Source organism: Myxocyprinus asiaticus, chromosome 5, assembly GCF_019703515.2.
Source record: "Myxocyprinus asiaticus isolate MX2 ecotype Aquarium Trade chromosome 5, UBuf_Myxa_2, whole genome shotgun sequence".
Lineage (NCBI taxonomy): Eukaryota > Metazoa > Chordata > Actinopteri > Cypriniformes > Catostomidae > Myxocyprinus > Myxocyprinus asiaticus.
Window position 1 is genome coordinate 10,780,783 of NC_059348.1, and position 12,940 is coordinate 10,793,722.

The following is a 12,940-nucleotide window of genomic DNA, read 5'->3' on the forward strand; positions in this document are numbered from 1 at the left end:
AATTACATACTCGAAAAAGAGCTCTTTTTCCTCATCAACTTTGCCGCAAACCCAATCCCCACACGTTATTGGCCAGAAACCGAGATTCTGTGTCCTCTCGTGCTTCACGCAAATGCTTTGAGCATGTTACCAGGCATTTCCAGTTGAGAACCGTGATGAACAATTACACACTTAAATGCACGAGTCGGCCGTCTTGATTAATGGTGTTTTGTCCTCCATAATTGAGTACAGGACTTGCAGATACTGTGTTCAGTAGGGAGGAACCTCCTTATGGGTTTTTACAGCCATTACTTTCTTATTCTAAAGAAAGACGGTGGCCATCGGCAATCACGGGCTTAAATCGACTGAATCTGACGCTAATCAGGTTTCTGTTCAAAAAGACTCAGCGGAGATATGTTTTCTCGCACTAATTTTAGCGCAGTCAGGAGCTCAGTTTGACAAGGACAAAGACATTTTGCTTGCACATCTGTAACAACTGGGGGTGAACGTCAACTCCGTGATGAGTTCTCTCACACAATGCACACGCGTCCACAGACGCACGCAGTTAATTTATTCTCAATCAATAGAAAGGCTTTTAGCAAGAATGGTTCCTCCTTAAAGCTTTTAAGAGAGCACTCAGATTGTTGGCTGCCTCAGTTGCTGCCACACTGCTGGGCTCACTGCACATGAGACCCCTTCAATGTTGGGTCGGTGCGAGAGTGCTATGGAACGCATGATGTGACATAAGGATGTCTGCATCTTCTAACGACAAGCCGCGCTGTCAACTTGAAAAGAAGCACTCGTTTGAATGATCAAACAGTCCAATAGGACTAAAATTAGGTGTGGGAATCTTTAGGCACCTCACAATTCGATACGATTCTGGGAGTCACGATCCGATTCCAAAATGATTCTTGATCTGCATTTTTTTCTTATTAATTATTCTGCTGTGCAAATATAGTTTCTTCACATTTTGACCAAAATTGGGGTTCCTATACTTTTTGGTGTAGTTACAGCTTTGTATTGCAGTATTGTCATTTTAAAAATGATAAACACTGACTAGATTTCTTTCATTTTATTAACAAAGTGGCCCATTACATTCAGTATGAACAATCTCTGAACAAAACATGGAAAAGCCATAAAAATAAATAAACAGTTCTCAATCAAAACACTTCAGAGTATCAAATTTTTTTTAGTTTCTTTTGTTTAGAACCTTTTAACAAAGGAATCTTTAGGCACACACAACAGAAGCAAGTAAACAACATTATTCAGATAAAACAAAAAATGTTCAGATAAATAAATTGTCAGTGCAATCCACACTGAAACATCATAAACTTTATACACATTGATTAATAGTTAACAGACATCTGTTTAAGACATTGATATGTAATAATTACACAAATGCCTTGTAATATTGCACTGTTGTAAATAATTGCAGTACTATGCTAAAACTGTGCAAACATTATGCAATGTATTTACTACCACTTATACGGTTTAAGAATTACCTCTTGTGATGATGAAGCCTCGGCAGTCACTCTTCTGTACGTTTCCTCTCTCTCCTCTTCCGAAAGGAAAGGTAGTCCCTTAAAACGCGGGACAAGAGCAGCACCTTTGTGAAGACTGGTCTCCTGCTCAGTGATGTACCTTTTGCTGAGGTCCTCATTGATGACCCTCTTTATCTCCCTGATCACTGATGTATCTTCAATGTTATCTTTAATGTCCTGGATCAACTGAGCATGCAATGGAGCAATCAAACACATTGTGGGGGTGCCCTCCTCTGACATGAGCAAAGTGGCATCTTTCATAGGTTTTAAGGCCTTTATAACATCCTCAGCACATGAAACATCTGATTCTGTGAGAGTGAAGATGTCAGTCTCTCCTTTCCTCACTACAGGTGATAGTAATGCGGCACAGATAGCAGATTGTTGCTCAAGAAATCTTTCAAGCATCTTGTATGTGCGGTTCCATCTTGTGATGACATCCGTTTTCAGTTTGTGACATGGCAGACTAAGGAGTTTTTGCTTCTCCTCAAGCTGATGCTATGCAATAGTGCTGCTGTGGAAAAAGGTGACAATACATCTCACTGTCCCTAACAGCCTTGACACAGCCGGCAACTTTAGTGCTCGCTGAGAAATTCAGCGTGTGGGCATAACATCTCACGTGCAGAAACTTGGCAAGCTGTGCTGCAACAGCCATGTTGGAGGCATTGTCTGTCACCAATTCTAAGTCTTTGGTCATGATTTCCCATTCTTTTGCAACATTGTGTAGTAGTTCAGCAATATTCGCACCCATATGGCTTTCATACATAGCTCGTGTTTGCAGAGCGCAAGCCGCGATCTTCCACTCACTGGTAATGTAGTGTGGAGTAACGGTGACATAGGATTCTGTTGCAATTGATGTCCATGCATCACATGTTATTGCCACCCTTTCCGCATTGCTTAGTGATTCTAAGACTTGAGTTTTAGTCTCGCTGTAGAGTGTGGGTATCGCTGTCTCACTGAAGTAGCGCCATGACGGCACACCATACCTCTGCTCAAGCGTCTGTAACATAAAGCGAAACCCCGGGTTTTCCACCACAGTGAAAGGGTGCAAATCCTTTGCAATAAAACCCGCAATTGATTTAGTAATACGCTTCGCCCTTTTAGAATTTGGTGGAAGCTTTGCTACTTGTTCAAGGGTCTTTTGAATGCAACTGGCAGTCGAAACAGAAGGCTGTTGTTTCTCCAGCTCTGGGTGGAATTGTGTAATATGTTTCCTCATGTTAGTCATATTCCCGAAATATTTGAATTTGACGTGACATCGTTTGCACACAGTATGGCGCTTATCAACAATGTTTTTCCCTTCTGTTTCACAAACCCCAAAATGTTCCCACACAGTCGCTTTCAAATTTGATGGTGCAGGTATTATTTTGTCCATCTTTGTCCAAACGAAGCGATTTCGCTAGCATACGTGCATCAATAAACATTTGTTTCTCTGTTTCTGATACATGCTCAGCCATGGTTTGAATTAAACACAGAATCGATTCTGAATTTTTGAGAATCGATTCCGAATCGTTAAAGTATCGCGATGCATCTGTGAATCGATTTTTTTTTTTTTTCTCACACCCATAACTAAAATAGGCATATAAAGTGCCTAAAAAAATCTGGCAGTATTTCTGGCTCCGAAATCATTCTGACAAGAACTCCGACTCCAGTATAAAGAAGTGTGATTCAAATGAACCGCATCAGTGGTGAAATATATAACAGAAAGGAGATCGGTTGTGTCCAATATTGAATTTGATGCACCATCTTCCCTTGCGGTGTTAAAACACCTTAAATCGGTCAGGGCATTTCAAACTTTTCAGGCCAACCGACTTGTGGTGCTGACCTGCTCTCACATCAAGGCATTCGCCCATGAGCAAGACTCTGCTGGTTCGGATGCCTTAACTCATGAATGACAAAATGCAAATATGCATTTCTTCCTTACAAATCTGATTCTCGGGATGAATACCCTGTAGATTTTTACATGGCAAGTGTCGAATGAATTATGGGGCTGATCTGTTCTCACGTCAGAACATTAACCCTGGAGAATGGAAACTCCATCCTCAGGTGGTCCTTATAGTTTGGGAGATATTTGGGAGAGAAAATCTGTTTGCCTCCCAGGAAACCACACACTGTCAGATGTGGTACTTACTGAGCCAGGCCCCGATTTGGATCAGATGTCTTAGCTCACAAATGGCTAGCGGAAAACGCAAAAATGCATTTCCCCCTATCTGCCTGATATACCAAGTACTGTGAAAAATCAGGCTGGATAAGGAAAAAGTACTATTGGTTGCGTCAAAATGGCCCAACCAGCCCTGATTTCCAGAGCTGTTGGAACTGCTGGAAGCTCCACTATGGGAAATTCTGCTTAAGAGAGAGTTACACTCTCAGGCGCAGGGCACGATCTGGCATCCACAGCCAGAGCAGTGGAAACTAACCTATTGGCCACTGAATGGAACACGTGGGAACTATATGGTTTGTCACACACAGTGCTTGAAACCATCTCACAAGCTAAAGTCCCTCCTACCAGGCGCCTTTATGCACTAAAGTGCCGAATCTTTTCAGACTGGTGTTCATCACTGAATAAAAACCCAGCGTATTGCTTGGTGTAGGTCATGCTTCTCTTCCTGCAAGAGCATTTGGATGCAGGTCTCTCCCAATAAATGCTAAAGGTTTATGTTGCAGCTATCGCGGTGTACCGCACCCCTTTTGGGCATGATCTTGTCATTACACTTATGTCTCAGACTGTCTCGTCCATTACAGCCCCAGTGTTGGACCTGTCCTTGGTGCTGAAAGCACTATATGGATCTCCATTCGAGTCATTGGGAACAGTAGAAAATTCCTCTTTAGAGTTTGATTCAGGCTTTTCAAAAGCCATTTTGAGTGTAAATGCCAGCTTGGGCTGCTGAGTTAGCTCTTTATGCTTTGAAGGCCGGTTCAAAGGCTCGGACCTCTGCCAGGCAGCAGGTTGGGCTTCCCCAAATACTCTTTCTGGATTTCATAATCTAGATGCTTTCTCCCTGTCTTCACAGTTGCTTTCTGTGAGGGGAGATTAAGCTCTCATCACTGAGTAGAGCTGAAACAAATGCCTTGTGACAAATTTTTGGCCCCCTCGGGCCAGTTACAACATGAATGTGTCTATAAGGCTTCGCTCCTAATTAAAAAAAACACACAGAGGGTTGTTTCCTGCTGGGTAAACACCTCTTCCTGGGCTGTTAAACGATAGCAGTTTCAATACCGCCAATACAGTTTTAATACTAATAGTGGCGTTGACCTTTTTGTACACTACCCATTTGGCTAGTTACACTAAGAAGTCACTTCAGAAGGTTAACCCCTTCCTTACCTGCACATAAGAAACCTTGGCAAACACTTATTATGCGTTTTATCCAACTTCGAGATGGCTGTGAGGTTTTGACTCTCTACACATGGTGCAAGAGATCAATCCTATCCCAAATTATGCAGCACCCATGTGTCTGCAGAACAGTATGTCCTTAGGAACATGTGTTAACTGCCTTGCAGCGGTTAGTCAGTTTTCACACTCCTTAATCTTATGAAGCTTCCCTGAGTGGGAGCCTTTCTCTACCACCTTAACTGCTTCCTGGTACAGCAAAACAGTTATTGTGACCATTTAATGTAGTTATTTATTCCTAGATCACACATCAGAAGAATTCTCTTACTGTCTATAATAAAGAAAAGCAGCTCCCCCATGGGTGACCCTTTCATTATTACCTTAGCTGTTTCTCTTCATGGTCACAGTTATTTTATTTATTTATTTAGTGCAGTGGTTCCCAACCCTGTTCCTGAAGGACCCCCCAACACTACACATTTTGGACACATCTCCATAATCAATCACACCTGATTCAACTCATCAGCTTGTTAGTGTAGACTCCAAGACCTGAATTGGGTGTGTCAGGAGAGGGAGATATTCAAAATGTGCAGTGTTGGGGGGCCTCTAGAAACAGGGTTGGGGACCACTGTTCTAGGTTTCCCTTCCTGTTTCTCATATTTAAAAGCATTCCCCCATGGGAGAGCCTTTTTCTTATCACCTTAATTGCTTCACAATATTGGTAAAACAGTTATTGTGGTTGTTAATCTAGGGATTTAATCCTAGATTCCATATACAGTAGGAAGATTCAAACTCTTCCTCAGGTTGGTTTAGGGGGCCTCCGCTGGTAGCCAATTTTCTCCACAGAACTCACGTCAGGTGAGGTGATGAACTGTTTGGAGGGAGGACTGAAACCACAGTCCTCAGACAATTAGCTTTCAGTGTCACTGATGTGTCACACACTGTCCTGGGCTCTTCCCCACTTAGTTGTGGAAGTGGGCTTTCTGCGAACTTTATCACATTTATGGTAGCAAGTGCAGCCAAATCGGTTTTGTGTCGCTTTGGTAAACGGACCCCTAGCGTCGGTTCACTGACTTTAAAGGGAATGTCTACCTTACTATGGTAACCCTGGTTCCCTGACAGGAGGGAACGAGATGTTACGTAGCTTTGCCACAGTATTGATTACCACTAAAAAAGGTTTTAGAGTTCCTCTCGCCTCTTCAGTTGAATGTCCTTAGGAGGCTGTCTTCTGATCCACCTTATATATGCTCTCTGAGCATGGAAGACGGGACTTTGAAAGACATCTGACAATAAAATTGGCATGATGGGAATACCATTCAGAGAGATCGGGGCTCTCAGGAGCGACCCCTAGAGTCAGTTCACTGAGGTAACGTCTCGTTCCCTCCTTTCAGGGAACCCAGGTTACCATAGTAACCTAGACGTTATTACATAAATACTGAGGCTACATTCAGGGGCATAGCATCCATTTTAATGGCATATACAGCACATAATAGTGCACATAAAATACATTTTTGACTCAAGCTTGAGTCTGGTGAAACAGAAGTTCTATGGTGAAAATTCTACCTATCAATCAATTGCTGTGCTAAAACAAGATTTTTAACTTTGCGGCTTTAAAAGGTTTTAATCGTCTGGTTTGAAAATAATTTAAAAAAAGCGCATTGACTTATGCTCAAGACTTCACAGAACTTCAGTGAGCCTGATATCAACTTAATGTGACAGATGAGAAGCAAGCACATCAGCTCATTTAAAACAGTTATTCCACTAAAATAACGGAGAACTCCGAATGCAAGTGTAATTGACAAATAGTGAGCTGTTTTTTTGTTTTTTCATTTTTTCATTCTTATTCTTATTTGGATTTATTATCATGCAGTAACACAGAAACGTAATGATGTATGCAGTCATGAAATCAGATACAATCCCCTCGAAATCTGAACAGAAATAGTCAAAAGAGACTCCTATTACAATCAGGTGTAAATGATGTGTCTGTAAATGGTGATTGTCTGTCCACTTGTGTTCGGATCGCCCTAAATGCATCTTAATACCAGGCAATAAACAGGGCACACACACATTGCAGGAGAAAGAGAGAGAGTGAAATCAACTGACGCACTAGATTTAAGTGGTTTTCTTGCTTATTTTTTTATCTGTCAAAATGACTGAAAGCATTTGGAATTATCAGTCAATGTTTAAAACAAATCAGTAAATGACAGACAATTTTCAGTTAACGCAAACCCTGGGTGTGACCTCCCCTAACTAAAGAGTTAAATTTAGTTGGATAGCGTGTTGCCAAGTTAAATGATCAGAACCCTGTACAGTAGTTGTCTACCTGATGGTGTTAACAGTGGCAGTGGTGGTGCTGGCTCACTTGGTGTCACAGATGATATCAGACATGATGCCCCTATACAATAAACAGAGTGACCATTCCCAACAAGGTGTTAATAGCTCCTGCCACACAATGTGGCCATTTGCATTCCAATAGTTTGGTGGATCCACAGAAAATTATGACAGTCTAGTGTTGTAAAAGTGGTGTGGAGAATAAAGTGTGCAAATTGTACTTTTCTGTGCAAAGACCTCAAGTTCAATTCTGCCTTATTTCCCAATCTTTTGATTCCTCTCCACTCTTAATGTTTGCTTTAATATTACTTATTAGGGGTGTAAAGGTTTATTGTGGCATGATACATCACGCATAAAAGTGTGACTATGCACATCGTGGAGATTGGACTTTTAAAATCTTTAAAAAAAAAAAATTCACATCTGTTCTTTCCAATACATGCGATGTCCTACGCCTACAGCATGCAGGCATGCAACTGGAAATCGCTTTGTTGTACACTAGCAGCCAGGTTTTGTACGATGAGTTTGGCAAAAAATGTGGTAAACAAGCGATGGAGCTTTGTGCTTCTTCAGTTAACATCTATATGATTTAATATGTAATGTCCATAAAAGCACACTATAATAATCGCAGCTTGCTGCAGTCAAGTAATTTTGCAACACCATATCGCTGTTTTTAATGCAATTAGTTGTGCAATCTTCATGAGTACCATTGTCCCAGGCGCCAAAGGCTGCAGGTTTAAACCATTTAAAATGGTTTCCCCCTCTCCATGTAAGCATATGTAATACAGGGAGCAAGAGAGTGACATGCCTTTTCAGCTCTGTCAAACACACACGCCTGTTCAGAATGGCAGAGGGGTGACATACCGACTCATTCTTTATGCTTCCCTGTCACGTGGAGATTGGTGATGTCCTATGAGAACATCTCTTCAGTCTACATCAGACAGTTTGAAGTTATTTTTAAGTTTCAAATTATTTTGATCTTATAATGAATTATTTGAATTTGGGGGCCTTTCAAAGCAAATATTGATATATGTGATTGATTAATTGGCATATCTTGTAATTAATTGGATTACTTAATCAATTGACAGCCTTTATATATGTAAATTATTTATTTTATATTTATTATATATAATATAATTTATTCCACTATATTTCATAGGGAAAAAGTGGTTGTAAAAAAATCTAATTGTATCTGGTTGGCACAACTGGGCATTCACCAGCCACTGTGGCTGGTGGGCAAAATGTTACTTTCATACCCTGTTTGTTGAAATTTCCCATTTTTCAGGAAAAAGCCCTTGACATGAGAATGAACCTTTAGTATAAAATAAGATTTCTGCTGTTGTTTGGTTCACTTTTCACATTATGCCACTCATATTGATTTTTGTCTATTTTATATTTTAATTTTAGAGATGATGGAAGTAAAAGAGGAAAGTCAAGAACTGAATGAAGTGGAGGAGAAACATCAGTATCAGAAACCTGATAATTTTGTAATTGCAGAAAAGTCTGACAGTTCCTCAAAGACTAAAAAGAAATTCTCACAAAAATGGACTACAAGAGCAAGACCAGAAAATTTGTTCACCTGCTCTCAGTGTGGAAAGAATTTCACACTTAAAGGAAGCCTGAATATCCACATGAGAATTCACTCTGGAGAGACCCCATACACATGCCTTCAGTGTGGAAAGAGTTTCAAACATAAAGGAAGCCTGAATATCCACATGAGAATTCATTCTGGGGAGACCCCATACACATGCCATCAGTGTGGAAAGAGTTTCAAACATAAAGGAAGTCTTGATGAGCACATGAGAATTCACACTGGAGAGAAGCCTTTCACATGCCCTCAGTGTGGAAAGAGTTTCACACAAAAAGGAAGCCTTAATATCCACATGAGAATTCACTCTGGAGAGAAGCCTTACACATGCCCTCAGTGTGGAAAGAATTTCACACATAAAGAAAATCTGAAGCAACACATGAGAATGCACTCTCGAGAGACCCCATACACATGCCTTCAGTGTGGAAAGAGTTTCAAACATAAAGGAAGTCTTGATGAGCACATGAGAATTCACACTGGAGAGAAACCTTTCACATGCCCTCAGTGTGGAAAGAGTTTCACACAAAAAGGAAGTCTTAATATCCACATGAAAATTCACTCTGGAGAGAAGCCTTACACATGCCATCAGTGTGGAAAGAGTTTCACACATAAAGAAAACCTGAAGCAACACATGAGAATTCACTCTGGAGAGACCCCATATACATGCCTTCAGTGTGGAAAGCGTTTCACGCATAAAGGAAACCTTAATATCCACATAAGAAGTCACACTGGAGAGAAACGTTTCACATGTCAGGACTGTGGCAAGAGTTTCATACATAAAGGAAGTCTTAAGGATCACATGAGAATCCACACCGGAGAGAGGCCTTTCACCTGCCTTCAGTGTGGCAAGAGTTTCAGATATAAAAAAGGCTTAAAATATCACGTAGGAATTCACAGTGGAGAGAAGCCTTTCACATGTCCTCAGTGTGGAAAAAGTTTTTTAATTAAAGAAAGCCTGAAAAAGCATGTAAGAATTCACAACAATTTAAAACAACACCAGAGAAAACGTATTGGTGTGAAAGCTCATGTGTGCGGCGAGTGTGGAAAAGCCTTTGTTCGATTCAGCACCTTGAAACAGCACCAAAGAGTACATACGGGAGAAAAACCTTACAAGTGTTCACATTGTGAAAGTCGTTTTGCTTTTCCAACACACCTGAAAAAACACGAGAAAGTGCATACTGAAGAGAAGACGTATGATTGCACTCAATGTGGGAGAGGTTTCAGCCGGCCAAGCACTCTAAAGAGACATTTAAAGAACTGCCTAAAGATGTCACAGTGAGCAAACTTCATCTCGAGAATCTTTGTCATGTGAAATTTGTGTTCCTTCCAAAGATGTACTGTGTTTAAGGCCTTAACGTGAATTTTCACTGTGAAAATTGCATTTTGAATCGAAAAATGTCGATCACACCTGAAACTAACTTTCTGGCCAACTTGCAGACTAAACGAAAGTTTTTATTTTTATTTTTTTTTTAACGGTAAGTGTGCCAATTTGTTTTCTTTGCTGGGCGATGAAATGCTCTGGGCCTCGTTTCCCAATAATGTTTGATCTTAGCGGATAAGAGCGTTTTCTACTAGCGATTTTACGAAGTTTTTTTTGTAACGCATTAGGCTGCACTTCATGTGCTACTTAAGAGTGTCGCTGTCCATGTGACAAGTGCTGAAATATGACCATATAGTGGTGTTTGTCATAGTAACTTCATTATATTATTATCCGTAATTTTATTAACTTTTTGCAAATTACCTCGTTGGAAAAGTTTAAAGATACCTAATTCATATTGTTTTACAATAATTTTGTGCAGAACAATCAATTTTTTTTTACACAATCACTGCTTCCATAATCAGGTGGGTCAAGATGAAAGCTTCCGGGGTCAATGAAGACAGCGAAGGACCTGTGTCGTCCTGCTGATGAAAAGTATTAATTTAATTTTATGAGGTTCAACTGGTTATTGTGGAGCACAAAATGAGGAGACATGTGTTAGCTGTGCTTTAGTTACATTCACAAATAAATGGGAGGTCTGCTCTTTACTTCCAAAAGTGATAATGCTAACAGAAGTGCTACACAACATGTGCAGTGCTACTCAATGTGTGGTGTGGCTGAGAGCTTCCTTGGGTGTCAGAGAGGAAGAGGAGACAAGTATGATGAGCCAATATACAGACTATTTTCATGCATATCAGCAAGTCTTTGTCTGTCTCCCTCTCTCCCTCTCTCTCTCATTTTATACAGTTTTCTGCAACAATCATGCCACAAATAATTTTATATGTGTACTAATTAATCTATTCACCATTTACATAGATCTATTTTATGCAATTATTAATTATTATTATTCGCCTTTTAAAATAAAAATAAAGTGGGTATCATGACATTAATGTCTCCGCTTAAAGTGAAGCTATGGGTATTTAAACTGTATTACGTGTAATTTTGCGATTGTCCTGCAAGTGTCTGCATAATAATAATAATGTCCTTACGATGCTGTTAGCGCTGTATGATTGCTCCAGAGCACTCATAACTCAACAAGCATTTTCAAGTACTTAAGTTATGATAGCTTTAGGAAACAGGCCACAAAACTAAGATGAATCGTAAGATGGATCCTTCAGTCTATTTAGGCTTGTGATACTTTTGGGAAACGAGGCTCTGACTAATAAAATATGAGCTTTGGACCACGTGTCAGGAGCTGTTACAGTAACAAAAACAGCACAACATGTGGCACTAAAGCACAGAAAGCTGTTTTGACTGACATTAAACGGTGAAGGAACTCAAGAAAAGCTGAACCAGCCATGAGGAATATGTGGTTTATGTCAAACAGAGGCGGAGCTAGGGGGTGGCCAGGCTTTGGTCCACCCCTAGCCACCCCCAAGCTCCGCGCCTGTTTGACATAAACCACATATTCCTCACAGCTGGTTCAGGATCAAATCGGCCACCCCACTCACAGCTGAAAGGTGCGTCAAGCGACCTACCGTACCTCTTGTCGATTAGCGCCACCTATTGTAAAGTCGTGAATGTGTTAACGGCGATCATTTGCGTTGCTTTTTATGTGAAAGGGCAATTCGTCTGAGATTCGCTTCTCTTAATCGCATGTCCTTTGGTGTGCAAAGAGTGTTAGAGAGAATACTAGTGAAATTATGTTAGAAGTATTATAATGCAACAACTCTTACAGGATCGATAAAATGAGGAATGAGAAAATTGTAATGCTAAATATGGTGACTGGTAGGAATGGAATACAGTAAAAGAGACAGCCACCTTTTTGACAACACGACCAGCCCAAAAAGTAGTTTTGGTTTTTAGCATGATTTGTTCACAATGTAGTTACAGTTTTTAGCATGGTTTGTGCACACTGTTGTTATAGTTTTTAGCTTGATTTGAGCTAAAGAACCACTATTTATAATACCATTGTTGCTAGATTTAATTTTGATTTGAAATATGTTGTACACAAAATCTTGACCAACAGTTTGAGATTTTAGTCTTTCCCTAATCAAGCAGATTGGAGCATTACAAACATGGCAGGCCAAGTGATCTCAGTTGCCTTAATGGGACTTAAAAATCACTTGGGCTTGAACGTGTAGTTAATGATTAAGGTAACATTAATTAAATATATTTTTCCTATAAGGTGTTGTTTACTATTGTTTATTGTTTGTATATTTTGCTGATTGTACTCTATGAAATTACCAGAAATAAAAAGGATTTAAATCTGGTTCAGGAGAGTGGGTTAATGTGTCATGTACTTATTCCAGGAAACTGCACAATTTTCATTTCAAATTATGTATTTAGAATGGGCCCATCAGTTAGTCTTGCCTGTAATTGAGAGATTCCATGAGAAAAAAAAAATGTCATGCCAAAAAGTCAGTGTGAACTTTCTGCATAGCAGGTACAATTAACTTATCTCAAAGCAAAAAAGACCATTGGTAGAACAGCTTCCATCTTATCTTAAAGATACAGTTGATTTTTATAAAAAAAGTGGAAAGATGTTAATTTTGAATGTTGTGAAGATAATATTTTTCTTGCCACACTGGATGTTGTTTCTCTATAAACCAATATTGCGCATAATTTGGGTTTAGAAGCTCTGGAGTTTTTTCTTGAATTAAGAACTATAAAAATTTCTAAATTCATTCTTGATATGATATCTATGCTTCTCTTTGCAGAGCTCACTGATTCTTGAGATGAGGGAAAAAACCTGTTTAAAATCT

The 12,940-nt window shown here is 39.8% G+C and overlaps 1 protein-coding gene across 5 annotated transcripts in view; it reads left to right on the plus strand.

Moving 5' to 3' along the window:
• The window catches only part of LOC127440769 (gastrula zinc finger protein XlCGF57.1-like), a 216,730-nt gene extending 204,310 nt beyond the window's left edge, over positions 1-12,420 (plus strand). For all 5 annotated transcript variants that reach the window (XM_051697632.1, XM_051697633.1, XM_051697634.1 and 2 more), the window contains one exon: positions 8,578-12,420. In XM_051697632.1, the coding sequence (XP_051553592.1) occupies positions 8,578-10,037 (1,460 nt within the window). In that variant the 3' untranslated portion in view covers positions 10,038-12,420. The remainder of the gene's footprint in view (positions 1-8,577) is intronic.
• The last annotated feature ends 520 nt before the right edge of the window (positions 12,421-12,940 follow it).